The sequence below is a fragment of the Siphateles boraxobius genome, unplaced genomic scaffold (genome assembly GCF_051911475.1).
Source record: "Siphateles boraxobius isolate OS27281-9 unplaced genomic scaffold, OSU_SipBor_1 55, whole genome shotgun sequence".
Classification (NCBI taxonomy): Eukaryota; Metazoa; Chordata; class Actinopteri; order Cypriniformes; family Leuciscidae; genus Siphateles; species Siphateles boraxobius.
Window position 1 is genome coordinate 2,373,117 of NW_027509181.1, and position 24,830 is coordinate 2,397,946.

General features: G+C 42.9%; 1 protein-coding gene across 7 annotated transcripts in view; it reads left to right on the forward strand.

Moving 5' to 3' along the window:
- LOC143714613 (transforming growth factor beta-1-induced transcript 1 protein-like) overlaps nucleotides 1-24,830 on the forward strand; it is a 163,528-nt gene that overhangs the window by 73,135 nt on the left and 65,563 nt on the right. For all 7 annotated transcript variants that reach the window (XM_077205843.1, XM_077205840.1, XM_077205844.1 and 4 more), the window contains 3 exons: nucleotides 8,127-8,263; nucleotides 19,065-19,137; nucleotides 19,451-19,535. In XM_077205843.1, coding sequence (XP_077061958.1) covers nucleotides 8,127-8,263; nucleotides 19,065-19,137; nucleotides 19,451-19,535 — 295 coding nt within the window. The remainder of the gene's footprint in view (nucleotides 1-8,126; nucleotides 8,264-19,064; nucleotides 19,138-19,450; nucleotides 19,536-24,830) is intronic.

The window sequence follows — 24,830 nt, forward strand, 5'->3', positions numbered from 1 at the left end:
GATTCCTGATAGCACTGTGTGGGAAAAAGTAGTCTTTTTCGGGGGGGAAAACAAGTCGTTTTAATGCTTACACTTGACTAAGCAAACTGTACTTTTTATGTAATTTCTGTAATAAATGGAACCTTATTGTAAAGTGTTACCGATTAGTTATACACCGATTAAACGTCCCGTGAGTTCAGTGTTGGAAAGATCAGTTGTTTTAACCATTCATTAAAACGAATCGGTTCAAATGACTCATTAGTTCGCGAATTGGACGTGTCATTATCGGACGTGTGCGCGTTGTGTGATTATCCCGCCAGTTGGGACATCCCACAAGATGTGTGTCATCACAGAAAACATTTCATCACTGGATCGTTTTTTTTCGTTTATTTGAAGTGTGATTATGTCAGCTGAATGTGCGGAAGACTTTTCAGAGAAGATAAGGCAACGTATTTTAGCACAATTCACACCCAGCGGCAATTCAGGAAAAACAAATCTCCGAATGCTCCACATAAAACTTTAGTCTCCCTACCTTACCATCGTGTCGTTTATTTTGATTAATATGTGCGAGGGAGAGAGGAAGACAGCGCTTAGTTTTGAGACGGTGAAGCCTACTTTCGCCTTGCTCCGAAGAGAGAGAGAGTGCGTGCGTGCGACCGGGGCTCTCTCTCTCTCTCTCTCTCTCTGCTCGATCAGTTTAACATGCGCCCTGTCACAAGCGCAGCGGTTCATCTACATTACCAGAGAGAGACAATTTTACTCACTGATCAAATAAGACTTTGCAGGACAAAGATTATTTTTGGACGCGGTGCTATGGTGCTTGATAAAGGACAAAAGGGACAGTTGTGAGTTCACGGTCTGTACATACTATGGCTGACTCAGAGCAGGAGCATCGATAAGAGGACTCGTTAACGTCGAGGGCATACAATATCGATGGATCGTAACATTTAGAACCGGTTCTCGAGTGGAATCGGTTTTCGATTCCCATCCCTAGTTATGTGATTCCCTGTTTGTCATTTGATCCTGCCATGTGTCTTGTCATTGGTTTATCGTCTGTTCATTGTTCACAGGTGTCCCTTGTCTTGTCATTAGTCTGTATATTTAAGCCCTCATGTTTGCCATGTGTCCTTGTCTAGTTTTGTTATCTGTAACCACTGTTTGGTAAGCTAATGTCCCTGTCTTTAAGTTCATGCCACGCTATGTTTTTGTTTTGAGTTCATGACACGCTATGTTTTTGTTTTGAGTTCATGCCATGCCACGCCATGCTTTTGTTTTATGTTTGCTTTTGTTTATAGTTAAACTGCTCTTGGGTTCTAACTACAACTTGCTTCAAGTGGATCCTTACATGTGTATAAATATTTTTTCAGGATTCTTTGATGAATAGAAAGTTCAAAAGAACAGCATTTATTTCAAATATAATCTTTTGCAAAATTATAAATCTTTACTGTAACTTACTGTAACTTACCCCCCCCCCCCCCCACCCCACCCAAGAAAATTGTCTTACTGATACCAAACTTTTGAATGGTAGTGTTTAATGTTACAAAAGCTTTCTATTTCAGATAAATTCTATGTCTGAATTCTGTTCTTTTGAACTTTCTATTCATCAAAGATTCCTGAAAAAGAAAATGTAAATAACTGTTCCCTATCGTATGGAACTCAACACTGCGTTGTTGGGGGTGGTGAGGGGTGGTGATGGCGCAATGGATAAGACACATGCCTTCGGTGTGAGACACCCGGGTTCGAATCCACTGTGAGACACCATTGTGTCCCTGAGCAAGACACTTAACCCCTAGTTGCTCCAGAGGCGTGCGACCTCTGACATATATAGCAATTGTAAGTCGCTTTGGATAAAAGCGTCAGCTAAATGAATAAATGTAAATGTTGTTGAAAACGACTCTTTGGGGACGCTCCCTTAGCGTGCGCCTCTGAAGTATGAATGAAACTAATCCTAATTGGTGTTGCATCATGATGTGACGGCATAACCGGATGCATAAAAGTGACGCCGGCACACACACACATTAGCTTTCGCTCTTCAGCAAACGCTCTCTGTTGTTGCTTATTTGGTGTTGTCTGTCTGATCTCAGTATTATATTATCATGGTGTGTGAGCAATATACCAAGTGTGTGCACCCCTGCCCTAGATTTATCATGGGTGGGGACACGCATCAGTTGTGTGTATATTGTTTGGGAACGCAGCACGCACAGGCAGCTCTCGTGGGTGCTGCCTGTGATCACTGTGAAGCGCTCCCTCTACGAGTGCTGCTGTCCCACTTGGCTGTCTTTAATGATGACGGCCAAGCTCGCGACTCGCGGCTCGGATTCCGCGTCCGTTGAGCGTTAGCTTAGATCGTGGGGATCGCAGAAAGATCTTGCGGATGAGAAAGAGACTGCTGAGGCACTTTCTCGTTCATAATCCGCAGATTCTATAACTCCCGCTCACGGCGCAGAAGCCCACGCTGTGGCTTCTTCTGCTCGTGACGAGTGCCCAATGCTCGAGTTATCCGCTTCCGCGGAAGTGGATGTGCTCAGCATCGGGAGTGAGGAACATGAGTCACACTCGCCGGCTCATGTTCCCGATTATGAGGAGCTGATGGAGGTTGTGACGCGTGCTGTGGCCAGACTTAACATAGGCTGGCCACAAAATAAGCCGGATGATCCTTGTCAAAGCAAGCTAGACGAGAGATTCCTGCAGCTCCGTTCGCAACCTCAGCACCGTTCGCAACCTCAGCGCCGGGGCTTGCTGTTTTTCCGGATCTTCATAAAGAGATCGCTAGATCCTAGGAAAAACCCCACTCGTATCTCATCACCTACAGTATGTGATTATAGTAATGTGGTGGGTGCGAGAGAGGTGGGTTATGGCAAGATGCCGCAGATGGAGGAAGCTTTAGCGAGCTATCTTTCTCCTGAAGCGGCATCTTCACTTAAAGCCCTGGCACTGTCCAGCAAACCATGCAGAGACACTTCTGCACTGGTTGGTCGGGCTTATATGGCGGCTGGTTGGGCTGGTGCGTGCCTGCGCTCAATGGCGATTTTGCAGGCGTACCAGGCCGATCTCCTAAAAGATCTAGATGAGGGCGAGGGACCAACTACTGCTGACATTGCGGAGTTGAGAAGAGCCACAGATTTGTCTCTCCGGGCCACTAAAGAGACGGCACGCGCTATCGGCCGTTCTATGTCAGCTATGGTGGCCACGGAGAGACATCTGTGGCTGAATTTGTCTGGTATAAAGAATAGAGACAAATCTTTTTTGTTGGACGCTCCGCTATTGCCTTCTGGCCTGTTCGGCGACGCAGTTAATACTGTCGTCCTCCCTGCCGGTCCTCCTGCTCTGTGGTCAACGCAAGGACATGTACCTCTCGGAACTAAAAGCGACACGAGATAGAATCTCATTGTAGAATACTTGCTGTTGGCCGACAGCGTTAAGGTTTTACCGTTCTTGATGTTTAACTGTTTATTAGCGAGTTTATTGACTGTTTATTTATTTAAAGTCAAGCGTTTTGTTTAATTAGCAATGGCAAATTACAACATAAATTTGCTACATTTCTGTAGAGCCGCTGCACAGACAACAAAACTGATAAAGGAAGATTGTCAGCCGATCGCGTCAGAAAATGAAAATGAAGAAGCTTGTCTTTAGTCTGCTAAATTATTGTATAAAAAAACACTTAAATTAGGCTACTTACATTTGAAACCCCATCGAACATTTCAAGGTTTAAATAAAGTGTCGGGACAGTTTTTTAAAAAAAATTAAAACAGCTGCATCGAGTTAGAGTTTATTTCCTTTGCGATGCAAAATAAGAAACACCAAATCTTATTCTTGCGACATTTTAAATTTGTATTGCCCAAGGAATTGCAGCTAAATTAAACAATTAAAACAGTACAAAAAGAAAATAGTGCAAAGCAACATAAATTAAAAACATGCGTTTTTCTTTGCCTCTCTCTCGTGCGCTGGATCTCTTTTTAGCAAGTTTATTTAGTATCTCTTGCTGCGCGCGCCGGGTCTCTCTCGAAATTAAACATTTCAGGGTAAAAACACATCATACAGCTGATACGCCAGAGTTTTAGAACTAGACAAATCTTCTGCATTAGCCTAAATATAAAATTTCACTACAGTAGTCCATGTTTGAACGGCTTTGAACCCTTGTCATCTTAATGTTCCAACCGTAAGTTCTACCACTCGGCCATGTCTTAACTCACTGAGAAATGCCCAAACGTTTGTTTCTCCAGTGTGTGTTCGCTCACATGAGCGAGAAAACGTTTTGTCGTTAGCCTATTGTGAGTGTAGGCCTACTTTACATGAAAAAAAAGACCTTTTACAGTTTTAAAAGATGATTTTATTTTAGCTGTTATGAGAAAAATAAATTTAAGTGAACGCGCCGCCGCGTTTGTCAAACTCTAGCTAAGTCTAATCCAATGCATAAAACCTGATTTTAGAATACGCACTCGGCGTGGTGTGTCAAAATACCTAATTATAAACTTCAATATTTCGTTCAAAACCACCTCAAAACACTTTGTGACATTTTAAAAGCCGTGAATCAATGTATTAAGGCCACTGGAACCAGGATCGTAACTGAAACGCGCTGCATGTTATCTCTCAAAAGGAGCAGAAGTGCTGGTTCAGATTTTATTGTTTGTTTAAACGTGCGTGTTGCAGATTTAAAAAAAAAAATATTTGATATGGTCTATTTAGGCTAATTATATCATTGATTACTGTGGAGGGGGGAAATCCGCCACCGGCAAATCGCACCTTGCTTAGCTTAGGTTATGTTTTTAAAACTTCTTTCTGCATGGAACCCCATGAAGTTTTATTTTCAATTTTTTTAACAGAACTGCTTTTGAAGACGTGAACTCAGTTAATCTGTTGGATGAGATTTGTTCCTTAGTGTAAAATGGAAATGCATAGTAATTTTATAAATACCATGTTTATTCGGGATTTGAGTGTCATCAAAATGATTGAAACCTAAGTTCTACCACTCAACCACAAGTTTTCTCACTGAGCCCAGAAGTTCGGTTCTTCAGCAGTCAGTGCGCGCGCACGCGAGAGAAGAGCTCTTCAATCATCTCATTCCTCAATAGTTCAGCGTCATTGATTGCACCCAATTTATTTTCACTATTTTAGTGAAAGGCCTATTTTAACTTTTGATTCATGAAATGTTCTGCTCTAAAAGTTTGCTATATTCTATTTAAAATGTAGGCTACTTCTACATAATTACGTTTTGCTTTTGCTAAATGTCCCTTTGCGCCACCTGGTGGTCATTTCGTGAACGACTTTGAAATGCGACTGGTTTATTTTTGCCGCCATGGATTTGCCGCGGCAGTTGTCGTGGCGGTAATAGGCATTCTGGTTGTCCACCAACTGTAATTCCTCTGGGCCTTCTACACATGAGGCCCCTTCAGTGGTGGCTGAAAGCCAAGGGGTTTTCCCCGATGGGGAATCCATTCCGTATGATCAGAGTAACACGCAGATGCCTTCGTTCTCTATTAATATGGAAGAAACCTTGGTTCCTGTCCCAAGGGCCAGTGTTAGGAGCATCATGTCGCCGGAAGACCGTTTCGACAGATGCCTCCCTCACTGGCTGGGGCGCGGTCATGGATGGCCGCTTTGCCAGGGGTCTGTTGCAGGACCATCATCACTCTTGGCATATAAATTGCCTGGAGATGTTGGCTGTGTTCAGGGCTCTGAGGAGCTTCCTCCCAGACATCAAGGGTTACCACGTCCTAGTACGTTCAGACAATACATCACTGGTAGCTTATCTGAACCAACAAGGGGGACTCAGATCGCGCCCTCTATCCAGATTGGTGCATCAGATTATCCTATGGTCCCAAGGGAAACTATTGTCTATCAGAGCAATGTACGTTCCGGGGGTTCAGAATCAGGGAGCAGACATCCTGTCGAGGCAGGGGCTGAGGCCCGGGGAATGCAGACTTCACCCGGATGTGGTGAAGTTGATATGGGAGAGGTTTGGACCAATGGAAATGGATCTGTTTGTGTCTCGAGAGACGTCCCACTGTCCACTTTGGTTCTCCCTCACACATCCAGCCCCACTGGGGTTGGATGCCATGGTACAGGCCTGGCCGAGGCTACACCTGTATGCTTTTCCCCCGATCGCTCTGCTTCCGGGAGTCTTGGAGAGGGTCCGTCAGGAGGGCACCAGTCTACTTCTGGTAGCCCCAATGTGGCCGGTCCGAGTATGGTTTTTTAGAAATAATATCACTCCTGATAGCTCCGCCGTGGCAGGTTCCTCTGAGGAGGGATCTGTTGTCTCAGGTGGAGGGCACAATATTCCACCCTCGCCCAGAGCTGTGGAAACTGTGGGTCTGGCCCCTGAGGGGGTCCAGTACCTGAATTCTGGTCTATCAGCTGGGGTGGTTTATACCATACTTAGCTCTAGGGCTCCATCCACTAGGAGATTATATGCTCTTAAGTGGAATGTGTTTTCCACTTGGTGTAGAGAACATGAATTAGATCCAGTTAACTGCCCGGTGGCTTCAGTTCTGGAGTTTCTTCAAAATCGTTTCTCCGCGGGTTCTCCCCTTCCACACTTAAAGTGTACGTGGCTGCCATTGTGGTGGGCCTCTGGGGAGGCACCAGCTGGTCATTTGTTTTCTCCGTGGTATATGTAGGATCAGACCGACAACCAGGTCCAGGGTTCCTGTCTCGGACCTGGCAGTGGTTCTCGAAGGGTTATCCCTGTCCCCCTTTGAACCCCTTCAGTCGGCTTCGCTCAAGGACCTGACGTTCAAGATGGCTTTTCTCTTGGCTATTACCTCTTTAAAGAGGGTGGGAGATCTTCAAGCCCTGGCAGTAACGCCAGCCTGCTTGGAGTTTGCCCCTGGGGGAGTTAAGGCTATCTTGCACCCTAGGCCTGGCTTTGTGCCTAAGGTGCCTTCCATCATGGCGCGGTCTATGGTCCTGCAGGCATTTCATCCTCCACCTCATGTGTCGGCAGAAGAAGAGAGGCTCCATTTGCTCTGCCCTGTCAGAGCTTTGAGCATTTACCTCGAGAAGTCCACTTCTTGGAGGAGGTCGGACCAACTGTTAGTGTGTTTTGGGTCACCTAAGAAGGGGCTCCCTGCATCCAAACAAACCATTAGTAATTGGATTGTTCAGGCAATTGCCTCGGCCTACCAGGTGCGCAATTTGCTTTCACCTTTGGCCGTAAGGGCTCATTCTACTAGAGGCGTGGCGTCCTCTAGGGCCCTCCTCTTGGGAGTGCCCCTCGAGGAGATCTGTGAGGCAGCTGGTTGGGCTATCCCGCTCATTTTTATCAGGTTTTATAGTCTGCACCTCCCTAGTACGCCTGGGGCACGTGTGCTCTTGTCCTAGCTTAGTGCCTAAGATCAGTTTCACTCTAGGGCAGGCCTTTTTCGGTGTGTGGCCTAGTGGGCATTCGTTCCCCAAAGAGTCGTTTTCAACGACGCAGTGTTGAGTTCCCTACGATGGGGAACGTCTCGGGTTACGACTGTAACCCCTGTTCCCTGAGGAGGGAACGAGACACTGCGTTGTCTTGCCCCCCCCCACCCCCCCCCCCCCACCCCCCCGATGCCTAGGAGTGGCTTGCTTCATCACTAGGCTAATGTGTGTGTGTGCCGGCGTCACTTTATGCATCCGGTTATGCCGTCACATGTTACGTCATAACGCAACACCAATCAGGATTGGATTAGTTTCATTCATACTTCAGAGGCGCATGCTAAGGGAGCATCCCCAAAGAGTCGTTTTCAACGACGCAGTGTCTTGTTCCCTCCTCAGGGAACAGGGGTTACAGTCGTAACCCAAGACGTTTATAGATAATAATCAGAAAGGTTTCTTGAGCAGCAAATCATCATATTAGAATGATTTCTGAAGGATCATGTGAGACTGGAGTATGATGCTGAAAATTCAGCTTTGATCACAGGAATAAATTACACGTTACTATATAATCATATAGAAAACAGCTGTTTTAAATTGTAATAATTTCACAATATTACTGTTTTTGTTTTGTGTTTTTTTTAATCAACTAAATGCAACCTTGTTTAGCAGAATAGCTTATTGTCCAGGCCTAAATAAAAAATATATAAGAATTTAAATTTTTGAAAGAACTATTCCTTGTGGTTGTGAGTGTTGTAGTAGGCCCTTACTAATAGATTGTTTTGTAACTTGTGTTTTTATAGTACCGTATGTAAGCCACGCTTCCCACGCACAGCAGACCCTCCTCCTGCTTTCTCCTCTGCCTTGGCTCTGGGGGGAGGGCTGAGTGAACTTGATCACTTACTACAGGAGCTTAATGCCACACAGTTCAACATCGCAGGTGAGTGCTGATTTCTTAGTAACTTGTTACTAAAAGTTGTTCACTGATTATGTGCAAGAACAGAATATAACCCTGCAAGCCCATGACAGTCATTGGCCCAGTCCTTAAAGGGTTGGTTCACACATAAATGAAAATTCTGTCAGTAATTACTCAACCTCATGTTGTGCCAACCCCATAAGACTATCGTTCATCTTCGGAACAGAAATTAAGATATTCTTGGTGAAATCTGAGAGAGCTGGTTCACTCCTCCATAGGCTGCAAGGTAATTTCGTCTGCCAGCCCAGAAAAGTTAGTAAAGACATTGTTACAATAGTCCAAGTGACTACAGTGGCTCAACCTTAAGTGTATCAAGAGACTAGAATACTTTTTGTGTACAAAAATACAAATATAAAGACTTTATTCAACTATTCATTTTCTTTTGTGTGGGCCTCTGAGCCTCTGAGAAGATGGCACTCACGATCATTTGATGGGAAAGTGTGAAAGGTAAGCCATTCATTTTGTGGCATTGGTAGGGCACTTTTACGTTTTCTCGTTGGTTTTTCACGAGTTGGACATCCAGGAAATGCACACTTTAGTACCATTTTAAACACTACATCAAGACCCATCTGCGTCATCTTGTCAATTCTCGTGCATGCGTTGTGGCGCTCTTTTGTGAACTCACGTCAGAGGCCCACACAGAAGAAAATGATCAGTTGAATAAAGTCGTTACTTTTCTTCTTTTTTTTACGACAAAAAGTATTCTCGTCACTTGATAAACTTAAGGTTGAGCCACTTTAGTCACTTGGACTATTTTAACGATGTCTTTACTAACTTTTCTGGGCTGGCAGACGAAATTACCTTGCAGCCTATGGAGGAGTGAGCCAGCTCTCAGATCTCATCAAGAATATCTTAATTTGTGTTCCGAAGATGAACGATAGTCTTATGGGGTTGGAACAACATGAGGGTGAGTAATTACTGACAGGATTTTCATTTTAGGGTGAACTAACTCTTTAATGTGTCCTACCTTTAATTTACAAAAAGAAAGTAGCTGTGCATAGTATACAAATTATCTGGAAAATACACATGATCAGTTAAATTTGCTTGCGCAAAACTGACTGCAGACTGCCAAAAGTTGGGTTCAAATGCAAAATAAGAACATTTTTGTGGCAAGGGTGGCGTGGTTAGGCGAAGTCTGTAACGGGAGAGAGAGAAAGGAGATGAGCGGTGCGTAAATAGGTCAAGTGCAAATGACGAACACCTGTGTCTTGGATCACTCGATACAACTTATCTTTTAAAATAGCAAAATAAGGGTATTGAAGTGGTCGATCTGGTTGGAGAAGCTTTCCGTCGATAGTACGGACCTGTTCAAAGGCATTTTTGAGCGTTTCGTCCTGGGACTGTTCCAGGGGGAAATCATTGCGCTCTGTAAGGATTCTCCTTTCAAGAGCCCTCCGTTCTCCTGGCTGAACTCCCATTGGTCCCGGCTCAGCTACTCTTAGGTGAGCGACCGCCCCCCTTCCCCGATCCCCCTTCTTCCAAGAGACATCCGCACATAAATACCCCAATAATACACTAAAATCTGGCCAATTTGTTCCTAAAATTAGTGGATGTCGGAGGTGCGGGCTAACCACAACCTCTATATTATGCTTTTGACCCCGAAATCGAATAGCCACCGACATTAATGGGTAGTTCACCACCTCCCCGTGCATGCACCGTACTTTAACCATGCGGCTCTTATCCAATAAGAGGGAGAGAGACAGAGAGAGAGAGAGAGAGAGGTTCTCCGCCAGTTGGATGGCCTGGTTCAGCGACGTCGGGTGGTGGCACTGGACCCACTGATTGGTCTTCCTCGGAAGCCGTGCCACGGACTGCTCCAGCACCACCTTATCGATGACACCCTCAAAGTCACTTCCCTCGGCCATCAGCCATCTGCGGCAGGAGTTCCGGAGCTGTTGCGCCATCACAAAGGGTCGGCCGGTTTCTCCAAGATCCAGCGATCTGAACCACTGCCGATGTTGTTCTGGGCTCCGGCCGCCCCGCTGCAGGATGGTGTGTTTCAGGCCTTCATAGACCAGGAGGTTCTGGACTGGCAGTTGTTCTGCAGCCACCTGCGCCTCTCCGGAGAGCACTGGCCAGTCCGCGGGTGCCCACCCACAGGTCTCAGCGGACCTCTCAAATAAATCCATAAAAGCCTCTGGGTCTATCCAGCTCCGGAACAGCTCGCTGTCTTCATACTTCAATTCAACATTTACCAATGGCACATAGTTCAGTGATATTATATTTTTGGCACAATATATTCAAATACAGTTATTATTCAACATGAAACTGCAGTTTAAAAAAGACATTAAATAATACCAAAGTTGATTCTGTGGTCTCCCATACCACCTTTGGTATCTCTAAAATGACTAATCTAACAACATCTATGTCAGGATACAGGCACAGAGGCGGAGGTAAGTGAATTCAAACGTGAGTTTATTTACAATGATTCAAGTGACAAGGTGAATTGGCAAGGTTCAGGTGAAGGTGCGGTGACGATCACTACGTGCAGAGCGGATTCCAGGTGAGCAGATCCTCCTTTAGTTAGCTTGGCGTGAGCAGACACTGTTCATTGATACGTCTCCTTTTCTATTTCAGATACAGTAGCGGACACGGAGATCTCGGCGGGAACGTGGGACACTCAGACGAATCTCCAGGACTCGGGGAACATGGGACCAGACAGGACTTCTGGGAACAGCGGGACAAGGATACAAAGGTGAGTATTTCAAAGGTGAGTATACGTTACGTGGTGGTTTTCAGGTTGACTTGGAGACTGCAGGAGACAGAGGGTTATGGTCTATTCCTGTTGGAGGCTTGACAAAGACTGAAGTGTGCATGGGTGTTTTGTAGAGCTGGGTGATGAGGTAATTGATGGTGCACAGGTGTGAGTGGTTAGTATTCCGGGGAGAGTGATCTTTGAGTGGTGGATGGGAATGAATCTGATTGATTCCTGACCATCTACTTGTACAAATAATTCAAATACAAAACAATAAATAAATGAATAAATAAATTGACAGACAGCAAGCTAGATAAATAATTCTAAATAAAATAAATATTTTTTGCCTCATGATTCCTGGCATGATATTTTTAAGATATAAAAAAAATAATAAACATTCTTACCTCTGAATATGCATATGGTGCTTTACATAGCTTTACAAAACATAAATGTACATAAATACACTCTAGGATTCACAGAAAAACTCAGAACCGACGCGCCTGGTCGTCCGTCCCTCATGCCCAGCAGGGCTTGATGGTGTTCCTGATGCAGACTCGCGAGCGATTGGATGATGTCCGCAAATGGCGATCCCGACGGAGACTGCATGATGGTGGCGGCGTTCCTCTTCCCGGGTTTCAGCACCAGTGTGAGGAGGTTGAAGGTTGGAAGGAAGAGTACAGGGTCAGCGTGACTGGGACTCGTGCGTTTTTATTAGGATAACTTCAAAATAACAACAGCGCATTCACTGTAGACTCGCTACAGCACAGACAGTAATTCACAAACAATTCACAACCAATTGTCCTTCTTTCCAGCAGGTTATCTCATGAAACTTGTACGAGTCCTCAGTCTTTCTCTCTCCCATTCTCTTTCCAGAGCGGCTTATATCCGGTCGCTCCACGCCAATTACTGCAACAAGATACAGGTGTTCATCATTTGCACTTGACCTACTTACTGCTCGTCTCCTCTCTCTCTCGTTACAGACTTCGCTGTACCACACCCCCCTTGTCACAATTTTCTTTTTTGAAATATAATATAATGGCACTTTCTTAATTAAAGGTGAGATGATATTGTAAGGTCATGTGATAACAATGCAGAGTATTACTATTTATCTTTGTACAGGATGTCCTGTGTTTTCAGAAATAGTACCCAGATAGCAAGCAATCATTGAAACAATGTGGAGTCGATATTGATGTGTCAATGCTAAATTGCATTGAATTAACGTTACAATGCGATGTTGGTTCAATATAATTTTTGCACCCGGAATAAATGTTGAAACAATGATGAGATTTCAACAAAAATTCATGGTTATGTCATTGAATCAACGTTATGAAGTGATGTTGGTTCAATATCACTTTTACACATGCAATTAATGTTGAAACAATGGTAAGATTTTAGAAAAGAAAAAATCAAGGGTAATGTCATTGAATCAACGTTACACTATGATTGATTTTACACCACCCCTTTTGAATCAATATTGAAATAATATAAATAAATATAAATAAATAAAACAAAAATAATCAATAGTAATGTTATTGAATTCATGTTAAGCTGTGATGTTAATTCATAACTGCTGAATCAACACTTAAATTAAAAAGAGAACCATTGGTAGTATTGGTAATATTGTTGGGTCAAAGTTACAATGTGATGATGATTAAATTACTTTTGTTAAAACATTAAAAATACAACTGAAATGTAATGTCAACATAAATTAATCTTGTAATCTGATTTTGAAACAAAATTAATATTTCAACTATGGTACAGCAACAAATTCCTGCCCTAGTGAAAAAATAGTATACAATTTATTCGTATGTACTTTAGTATACCAAATGTATTTGTGGCCCACTATAAATTGGTATACTTAATGTCTGTTAAATTTGAACAACTAATTTTGTACTAAACTCATTAAGTTCAATTAAAGTTGTATTTAATATACACACTTGTGCTAAAGCGAAACTATTCCAAGTATACTTAAGAACACTTTAAATATTCTCTTGTATTTAAGTTTTGAAATGCAGAATTCACTCAGCATAAACTTCAAATGTATTTTGGTGACATTACAATTGCAATTCAATTACACTGTATGACTGTTGAACATACATTAAAATTACACTGATAACAAATTTTTTAGTGCTTTTAAAACACATCGCAATTGCATTCCAAGTAAACTTGAAGTGTGCTAATGTCATCATTATTGTGTGCTTCAAATACAATAAAGTAATCTTTATAAATACACAGCTTATGAAAAGTATATTAGCATCGTGCTTTTACCTATTTTCATAATACAACTTTTAACACACTTTAAAATAATTGTACTTTAGTATATTTTAGAAAAATATATTCTAGAAAAATATACTTGGTGAAAATTCAGTTTATTTTTTAAAAGTGTATTTATTTGCACTATATTAAAGTATATTTTAGGTATATTTTAACTGTGTGCTAGAAATGACCTTTGTAGCAATGCATTTAAATTATACTTTCAAAATACACTATAGTATACAATAGTATTTTGTACAAAGTATAGCTAAGTTTATTTGTCTTAATAATGTACATTTGTTATTGAAGACAAAGTATGTAATTTGTAGTATTTTGAATAAGCCAGAGGTATTAATGAGCCTATACTTTTTACTCAAACATATCAAACCACGATAGCCTAGCAGGCAAGTGCACCTACATGAGCTTCAGGAGACCTGAGTTCGAGACCTGGCTCGTGGACCTTTATTGATCCTGTCTAGGGTGACCACCATCAAACAAACCAAATGTGGGACAATGTTGGACATGTTACCAACACTAAAACGTAACCTGAAGCTGTTATATAATGTTTATCTAACTTAATAAAACATTTGTATTCTGCCTTTCAGTTGATACATTTTTTTTGTTCTTTAGTCCCTTCCAGAAAGCACCATTATAACACAATGTAACATAACACGTCTTTATTTTACATGACATTTAAATTCAACATCACTGAGCCCAAAGGCAGCAGGCATCATGCAGATCACTATTTTTGAAACAGTTTTGACCAAGCCCAACTAAAATCCAGCAAAATAAATAATGAACAAATAAAATATAAACCAACATGAATTTAGATCATTGACAGTCTTATATATTAAGAATATATTAAACCAAAAACTTTCATATTTTTTAGAAAGGATGTGAATTAAAAGAACCACAGCAGGCAACAAGTTGATAAATTCTGATAAATTTAATTTACTGAATTATCCATTTGTTTTCTGACAGAGAACACATAGAACGAATCACTGCTCCACATTTTGATTGACAGCCGTCACAACCCACTAGTGACTGTGTTTACTCCTGTCCTTTCAACCACTGGATAGGATTTTAAAAACGGCTGTTGTATTTTGTACTTCTGACGAAGCGCTGTTAAATATAGGTGAAAAACTACGCCGCAAAAAGAATAAACAAAATGCTTTCTTAAAAAGGCAAAAGAACGCATGCACGTTTTCTTAATATGATATTCAAAAAACCAACAGACTGATGAAAATGTGGGATATTTTCTCAATATTTGACGTGCGGGACATGCTGTGCGGTACAACGCAAAGTGGGACGGGTGCTCACCCTAATCCCGTCCCTCCTCTCTCTCTCTCTCTCTCTCTCTCTCTCTCTCTCTCTCTCTCTCTCTCTCTCTCTCTCTCTCTCTCTCTCTCCCACCTCACTTCCAGTCTAGCTACTGTCCTATCCTGATAAAAGGCGAAAACGACAAAAATATTTAAAAATACACTTATGGTATATTGCTTGTATGTTTTGAAAACATTTATAATGAATTTGTACTGTACTTGTAACACAAATAAAATATAAACCAACATGAATTTAGATCATTGACAGTCTTATATATTAAGAATATATTAAACCAAAAACTTTCATATTTTTTAGAAAGGATGTGAATTAAATGAACCACAGCAGGCAACAAGTTGATAAATTCTGATAAATTTAATTTACTGAATTATCCATTTGTTTTCTGACAGAGAACACATAGAACGAATCACTGCTCCACATTTTGATTGACAGCTGTCACAACCCACTAGTGACTGTGTTTACTCCTGTCCTTTCAACCACTGGATAGGATTTTAAAAACGGCTGTTGTATTTTGTACTTCTGACGAAGCGCTGTTAAATATAGGTGAAAAACTACGCCGCAAAAAGAATAAACAAAATGCTTTCTTAAAAAGGCAAAAGAACGCATGCACGTTTTCTTAATATGATATTCAAAAAACCAACAGACTTATGAAAATGTGGGATATTTTCTCAATATTCGACGTGCGGGACATGCTGTGCGGTACAACGCAAAGTGGGACGGGTGCTCACCCTAATCCCGTCCCTCCTCTCTCTCTCTCTCTCTCTCTCTCTCTCTCTCTCTCTCTCTCTCTCTCTCTCTCTCTCTCTCTCTCTCTCTCTCTCTCTCTCTCTCTCTCCCACCTCACTTCCAGTCTAGCTACTGTCCTATCCTGATAAAAGGCGAAAACGACAAAAATATTTAAAAATACACTTATGGTATATTGCTTGTATGTTTTGAAAACATTTGTAATGAATTTGTACTGTACTTGTAACACAAATAAAGTACACTTTAATATCACTAATCAAGCATGTAATTTGTACCTACACAAGTATACTTGAAGTTGGTCCAATTTAGTACACAAAAGTACACTAATTACATTTAAAGTTATGCTTTACTACAATTTAATTACAACTAAAATATACTTAGTACAAAATTAGTTGTTTCAAAATAGCACACTTCAAGTTAGCCAATCATTAACACACTTGAAGTATACTGATAATTAGTCTGGCTGCAAGTCTATACTTAAGTAAGTCTAGTAAGTAAAATGTATTTATACAGTGCTTTTCACAGACAGGGGCATAAAGTGCTTCACAATAGACAATAAAACATAGTAGAAGAAAAAATAAACAGTCTAAGAATAAAATAAAATACAACAGATAAAATTAACAATAGACCAAAGACAGAGATTACCCCAAAGCTAACCTGAACAAATGAGTCTTCACTTGTCCCTTAAAACTGTCCACATTCTCAGCAAACCTAATGCTAGTTGGCAGAGCATTTCAGAGTCTGGGTGCCACAGAGTAGAAGCAAAGGCTCTATCCCCACATGTCTTTAGACGAGTAAGTGGCATAGATAGCAGATTTTGGTTGTTAGACCTGAGAGACCGGAAGGGGATGTGTAGGTGAATTATGTTGGCAAGATAAGCAGGGGCCTGCCCATGTAGAAACCCTATAGGTTATGGTGAGAATTTTGAATTGGATCCTGTGAGTTACAGGACGCCAGTGAAGGGAACAGAGTAGAGGGGTGATATGGGTGCACCTATTTGATCTAGTAAGTAGCCTAGCAGCAGAATTTTGAATGGATTGCAGACAGTGAATGACAGATTTATTGAGTGATGAGAAGAGTGAGTTCCAATGATCAATACAGGAGGAAATGAAGGCATGAATGAGCATCTCCAGGTCTGACTGAGAGACCACAGCCCTCAATTTGATAATGTTGCGTAAATGGAAAAAACAGGACCTAGTCAGTGATTTGATGTGAGTTTCAAAAGATAGAGATTTGTCAAATATCACCCCAAGGTTCCTTAGACTAGGCCGGACCGCAGATGACAAATGCCCAATGTTCTGCATAACCTGAGGCGCTATAATTACCCCCCCCCCCCCTCCCCTCCGTCTTATCTGGGTTCAGCTGCAAAAAGCTTTTCAGCCATCCAGTTCTTTATGGCATCTATGCAATCTAGGAGCCTTGTAAGTTTAGATGACTCATTTAGATGACTCAAAATGAAGCTGAATGTCATCTGCGTAAAAGTGATAAGAGATGTTAAAATTACGAAATCTGACCCAGAGGCAAAATGTATAAAGTAAACAATATTGGGCCCAACACTTAACCCTGTGGAACACCACAAAACAGTCTATACTTAGCATTTTTTCTACCAGGCTAGGCCTACAGAAGGCTGTAGAGAACTGCTTGAGACAGTTGAGCTTGATGCCCTCTCTTTAGAGCCGGTGCTCCTGACCGAGCTTATCTCTATCAAGAGGGTTGAGGACCTGCAGGCATTCTCTGTCAGCAAAACGTGCCTTGAGTTTCATTCCGGCATACTCTCACGTAATCCTGAGACCACAACTGGGCTTTGTGCCCAAAGTTCCCACCAACTCTTTCAGGGATCAGGTAATAAACTTCCAATTCCTGCTTTGAGATGAGGCAGAACCAGCCAATCGTTGCTGTGTCCAGTACGGGCCCTGCAAATTTTTTTGGAACGCATGCAGAGCATCAGAAGCTCTGAGCAGCTCTTTGTCTGTTTCATAGGGCAGCAGAAGGAGAAGGCTGTCTCCAAACAGGTTTTGGCCCGCTGGATAGTGGATGCTATAGCCTTGACATATCAGACACAGGGGGTGCCCTGTCCCTTTGAAGTACGTGCACATTCAACTAGGAGTGTTGCATCGCCCTGGGCTTTAACCAACAGCAGTGCCGTTGGGTTAATTGCTGTTTAGCAGACATCTGCATAGCTGCGGGCTGGGCAGCACCTAATAGCTTTGCGAGATTTTATAATCTCAGGGTTGAGCCAGTTTTTTCCTGTGTGTTGATAGGTCCAAAGAAGTAAACCTGCGGGCAACTGGCTGGGTGTACCGCTTGCAAGCAGTACATTTCCCCTCCCGGAGGTGATAACGTGCACTTTTCTGTCTACGTGAGTTCCCCAAGACGATGAACCCTGGATATATAATTTGATTAGCACCCTGCAGCAGTCGTATTCATAAGAGGAATTTGACACCAGACTCAGTACTCATGATGCAGTCGCCCCTCAGTTAAGCACAAATACTGAGCTAGATGCTCCATATATAGTGATTCCCTGTCGGAAATACCATATACAGTATAGTACATGATACAGCTTCACTAACGGTAAACCTGTGTCTTCCCTTAGGCAGTTCTTTATCTTTGCCACGAGTCACCTCATTTGTAATAGCTCCCCCCTCTCAGGTTGGATCTACTGCAGTGACTTCTTTCCCCATGTGGTAATTCCCGAGAGGCAAGTCCATGTGATTTGCTACCACATGTTAAACTCTCCAATGGGGTTATTTCTCCAAGTTGGGAGGCAGAGTGCTTCCTCTGTGCAGCTGTAGATGTTTTTCCCAACAAAAAAAACAAAACAAAACAAAGAACAACAAAAGGTCAAAAGGAAATCAAGCTAAAGCGACCTATTTCCATTGTGAGCTCTTTTTGATCACTGTGTGATCCGTAAAAATTACTCTGAGCTTACGAGGGATGCTGGGTGGGTTACGTTGTCGTGAGTGCACCTGTTAGCCGGCACAAAGTAGGTTGCCGACATCTGCATCGCCAGGATTTTTAACTCAATCTAGCGTTGTGGCGTTTTCCATAGGCACCCTTAGTGTCAGTATTCGACAGCACAAACCTGAGCGTGTGATGTCCATATGTCCGGGGCCTGGCCAGACATGCAAATTTCACATTCCAATTTCATTGGCCTTTCTGAATACGTCAGAGGTGTTTGGGGCTCCCAAGAGTCACCCCTAGTGTCAGAATTCGACACCATGTCTCTCTCCCTCCATCAGGGAACGAAGGCTACTACCTACGTAACTGACACAAGATGGGTGTTTTTCAACCGCTTTATCTGACCCTAAACCAAGCCCCTAAAGGATTGGAGCAAATCAGGTAAAACGGTTGAAAATGCCCATTGTAGTTTGAAAAGGCCGCACTGATTGGGTAACACCCACAAGTGTTCTGCAGAGAAACATTTCTGCATGATCTTGTGGAGATCAACTACAAATCAAATGTACAAATGTTAGCTCAAAATCCCTTTTTCCACCTACGTGTGCTGTCGTCTTTCATCAAAATTTCAATGCTGATCCAACATACTTTCAACATTGAAATGTCAATCTCAACCAAAATTATGGTTTGGAACAAAACTCAACATTGTATCAATGTCTCCTTGCTATCTGGGTAGGTAGTATCCAGTATTTAGTGAGCGGTATTCAGTAAGCTGCACCCAAGCATTCCATTCTGGACAGAACTACTCTGAAGCATTTGTTGTCCCTTTGTCTTACTTAGATGAGATTTTGGCTCAATTCCCCAGCACCAAAAAAGGTGATAAGTCTTCAAAGTCTGGTCCGTCCTCAACTTGGTTAGTGCACTGACATATTTGCTATGTATTTTGATCTGTATACAAATTTTTCTATATTCTCCATCTCTTTTGATAGATATGAGATTACATACCTACTACATACTAACTAGATAGTGGTTTTATTACCGACTGATGGCATATCCCTGCAGACAACTTTTTTTTTTAAAATAAATGTCTTTGTATGCAGTAATGTAACATTCTGGAAGAAAAGTTAAATTCACAAAGATCAAATTCGTATGGGTGTAGACTGTATAAAATCAATAAGTATTTATGACTGTTGGACAATGAAGGTGATTTTTTTTTCTGTTTCTAGCTCAGCGAAACCATCAGCTACATCTGCTACATTAGAGCTGGACAAACTAATGGCGTCTCTGTCAGACTTCAGAGTCCAAAGCACAGTATGTCTGATACACAATTTTATGCATTTAAAGGTGATGTGTGTTATGTTTGCACCACTTGCACCACCAGATTGAAATGTAAAATTAATAATTTTTTTCAAACCAGGAACTCAATAATTAGTAACTGCTATTAGCTTACTGATAGTTAACTTATTTAGCTGGGTTAAGCCTTGTTTATACGCCAAGCACTGTACCACAACCATCTGTTGACTGATTGCACACCTCAGAGGCATTTATAGTCAATGTGATAGCCGTTGTACTATTTTATATAATGACTGGGCAGTTCGGACAAAACAAATCCTCCAGAAAGTTTCACGAGTTCACACTTACATACAATCAGATATAGTATAAAATATGCGTATTTGGAATGCTTTCCAAAGAGAGGGCTATGAGCTCAGAATTTGGCCTGAACCCAGAGCACCCTCCCACATCCCTGGCCGGGATAGGAATAATCGAGAGTGAGGTTTTGGGGTGGAGGAGGCATGCTGGAAAAACTGTCATGGAACTGAGGTAAGTTGTCTTTATATATAAGCCTCCTCTCAAGCTAACTGGATAGATTATCTGAATGTACTCCTTTCGAACTTTTGTAATAAAACATAATTTCACGAGTTCACACGTACATATAATCTTATAACCTTAGTGGTCCAGGAGCGCCATCTCTGGCTCAACCTGGCTGACATGAGGGATGCGGACAAGTTTCGGTTCCTGGACTCCCCTGTTTCACAGGTTGGGTTGTTCGGCGACGCGGTAGAAAACTTTGCCCAACAGTTCTCTGCCCCCAGAAGCAGACGGAGGCCATACGGCACATCCTGCCCTGGCGGCCCGCTGCTGCCTCCCCCCGTCCGCTGGTGGCAGATCCTCCGCCTGCTCGTCGCCGAGGTCGTCCGTCTGCTGCCGCCTCCTCTCCCGCTGGACCGCCGCAGCAGCCTCAGCGTGGAGCCGGCCTCAGACGGGGCGCCCAGCCAGCTTCAGGCGCTGCCAAGCCAGATGGCAAGCATCAGCGTAAGCCACTCAGGGATGGAGAGAAGAGCTCTTGGAGTTGGTCACCGATCCACTCCCTCCCCACGGAGGAGAGCCTGCTGGAGTTCTTTGTTTTTGTGTGTGTCTGTTTCGCCACTGGCTCCCAAAAAAGGGGAGCCAGCGGCACCCACATTTTCAAGGAAAGAGCAATTTCCTCTGTTCCTGAGTCCTAAGAGGGCAGATCTAGCGGTGTGCGACCCTGTAAAGCCTTGCACCCCTCTGCCCCCTCTTGTTCGCCAGCATGGCAGTTGGGTGCGGTTGGAGGACCCGGTCATCCGCCTTCTCACTCATCCATGGCCGTCTCGTGGAGACAGGAAAGTGTTGTACACCACACACAGACCCTGCTTCGGGCCGCCTTTGGGCCTTACAAGCTGGGTCCCTGTCCTCCCCGTCACTGCCCCACCTCAGGTACGTCTGTGGTCCCCTGGCCCCTGGCCCGGTTTGTGGAAGGCAAACAAGCTTCCCAATCGGTACAGATGACCCCAAACTATACCATCAGACTCGGCTTGCGATTCCTTTTCACTCGGCTTCCGCCCAAACTAAGTGATATTCATCACACCTAGGTGTTGTACAGTGCCCCTGTCTTGTGTGCGCACTTCGCAGTCTACTGGCGAAGGATGCGATGCAGCCGCTCCCTCCAGCAGATTTGAAGGCCAGTTTCTATAAGCCCGTACTTCATTGTACCCTAGAGAGGTGGGTCATGACAATCTTGGTCCTGTGTTCATTCAGACGGGCCCTTTTTCGAAAGCCTCTGTTCAATTTGTTATACAGGAATGCATTTGAGTATGTAGTGCTGAAGCGCACAGGGAAATTGTCGCTGCAGAGCGTGCAAGACTATTGGAAGCCTGCAGCGTCCATAGGAACTATTTTAGTTCAACTGCAATGAATGCAGAGAAATGCTCTTTTAGAGTGCCATGTGTTTTGTAGAACACTCGTAGTAGATGTTTGCAGAGTAGAATCGACGAAGTGCATTCGCGCTTCCTTACATACCCACTTCGTAGGGTGGCGTGCACGATGCAAATCTCGCACGCTTACACTCTTCAAATGTCGTTTACACTCTAAGGTGATTAGGCTGTCAGTTCCGTTCTGACATAACATCAAGCGTTGAGCACTTTTATAAGGTGTTTGAACACAAATGTGTGTCCACAGTGTGTGTAAACAACCTGCCTATAATTGTAAAAATTGTAAAAACCCACTCCTTTTTTTATAATCCCCATAAATCATAAGTCTCCCATAAAATCCCCATATGTCTCTCCTAACGAGCAGTTCCAGATTTACATAAGAGTAGGGGGCTTCCCTTTATTAATTTATAACTATTCAATAAATTCTACTTTAACAGCTGCACGAAATACATACTGTGATTCGTGATTTATTTTCATCAAAGATATTTTAAAAACATACCCTTCTCTGCTTTTATCACAGATTGCACCCTGAATTATTGCTATTTTCAGGCGTTGCAAATGCCGCAGTCATGTAAATGAACAGCTAAAATGCATCAATTTTTTTAGTTAAAAATGATGAACAGACAAAGAACTAAACTAAACAAGAAGTATATATACACACAGAGTTAATAAGGAACCGAATGAAACAGAGGTGCATATAATCAATGTACCCTTGAGTGACCATAGTGACAAAGGACGTAATCAGAAACCAAGGAAACCAAGCAAACAGGAACTAAACAGGCAGGAAACACGGAATAAAAAGGAAACTCAACATAAGAGTCCACAAACAGAACATACACCTGACAGTTATTCAATGTTGATAAAATTCTGGTTGTAACACACAAAGTTTATGCTAAAATAAAATAGTTCACAATGTCCAGTTATGTAAGTGGGGGTAGTGCTTTGGGGTCTCGGACTGCCAAGTCATATGGATCTATGTTGTTTATAGTCTTTAATTTGTCCAAATATCTTTGCTTGGCATTGGCATTTAGTTTATCCGGGTAGGGTACTGTGGCGAGCAGGACGAGGCCGAAGGACGTGAGAGAATGGCGCGAGGCTGGTGACGTGAGTGATAATGAACGTCACCTGTGAGACGCACCGGTCTATCATCTCTCACTGGGGAGCGGAAGCAGGAGGAGTGACAACGCTGAAGATTGAGAGAGGAACAGGCCTGATTTTATGTTGTGTTTTGTGAAGCCAGCAGTCGTCCGCGAGGGGCTGCTGGCGGATACTGTTGTTTTTGTATTTGTTTTATTTGAGAATTAAAAGTTGTTTGAATGTTCACCGGTTCCCGCCTCCTTCACATAACATCTGAACCCCGTTACAGGTACCATCTCATTTTACTTTCCCCTTCTCCATGTCATTATTTCTCCCACAAGATTTCAATGATTTAAGCAGACAAAACAAAAGAAAAGCAGGTATCAGTATAAGAAGCTTTGACGGATCCTCACAAGATGGCACCACCGTCCCAGCATGCAACCCGATGTGACGGATCTTCACATTGTCTATAAGTTATTTCCACATATTTAAGATGTTTTATTAACAAAGTCCGGGAGTAGCACATTCAAATTATCTACCCAATCAAGATGAGAGGAGGCCTATACATAGACTTAACTATGTTCCTCAACAGTTTTCTGCACATTGATCCGCCCAATTGCCGCTATGTCAGAGACTGAGTTCTTCCTGTCTGATGACGTCTGACTCCATTGCGCAGTTGTCAGCCCATCCAAGCAGCTCTCCACACCCTTTGTACACCTTGGCCCATTCAACTATCCCTGCAATTGAGAAATGAACAGTGTTAAGATAGAGACAGGCGCTGATCAGTGCAACAAAGATTTCTCAAGCAGAATGAACAAAGACCAGCTCTATGAATTGAATGTATCCTTGCTATCAGAATCTCCTTAATCCACTTCACCCTCTAAGGCCGCCAATAGAACAAGCAAAGCCCTTAGGGCCCCAAAGTTGCATCTCATACAAACACTGTCTTCCTGTTGTGAAAGACTGGATCCTCTTCAAGTGTCGGGCCGCAGCAGTAGGCCTTCAGGCCCTACTCTCCCTGCAAGGCCCAATCTCCTCCTCCCTCTGCTTAGCCACACACCACTGCTTTCCCCACTCTCACCCCCAAAATAGATTTTAATTTTCCTGTTCTGCACAACACAGATACCCATACCACCGAAAGATGTCACTTTGGAAGTCGCCAGCAACATCAGAGCACAGATTCTCTCAGAATCTCTCAGACTTTGATTTATCCTTTCTACTGTCTCTGCTTCCTCAAACTGAATCAAATCGCTAAATTGATTATGGTGATTTTTCAGTTACCTTAAAAATACAGCTTATAGCTTCAGAATTCTGTATCGCATTCTGTTGATACAGCAAAATAATTTGAGCTGCTTTTCCCCATAGGAAGTGAGAACCAAATAATTATCTCACAATTATCTCAATAGCGTGAGAAGTGCAACCCATTTTTATACATATCACAAGCTGTTTTCAGCAAAATGCGCAGTTCGAGTCGCCCAGTGAAATCAGCTAATCGACCCTATTTCTCCATTGTAGGTTTAGCTCGTCTGCATCCACCCAAAACATTAGTCTTTCTGTCTAACTTGACTTTTCTACGTCTAATCATTCTTTAACTGCTGCATCAGTGATATCCACTCCCGCAGGAGTCCTGTATCTACCTCTAACCCTTCTATCACTGCCACAGCAATGAGTCCCCTTTGCTCCCGCAGGAGCTCACCCCTATATGCGACCGTCGCCGTTTCAACTGCTGGCAGGGCTATTCCATCTAATGCTGTGAGTATTGGACTCCCGTCCACTTAAGCCTTCCAGTTAATACGGCCAAACTGTATCCCCATTCGAATGCCGGCGGGGTTTGCCCATTCGATGCTGTGAGTATTGAGCTCCTGTCCGATACTGAGAGAGCCCTTCCAGTCTAACTACAACCGTGAGCATCCATGTTCAACTGCTGGCAGGGCTTACCCGTCCGATGCCATGAGTATTGAGCTCCCTTCGGATACTGTGAGAGCCCATCTGGTCAAAAAAACAGGACCGGTTGAGCTTACCCGTTTGATAATGTGAGTATTGAACTCCCATCGGATGCTGCATGAGCTCTCCCACTCGAACAATCTGCCTGGCTTAAGCTTACCCATCCAATGCCGTGAGTATTAAGCTCCAGTCATCTATGGGCCCTTTTACACCTGGTCACTTCATGCGTTTTCTCTGATCAGATATCAGTCCAATCGAGAAACGGCCAGGTTTAAATGCTGTCTGAAACTCTTTCGAGATGGATGTAAATCCGATCACTAAAACCACTTCAGGTGGTGTTTTGAGACACATT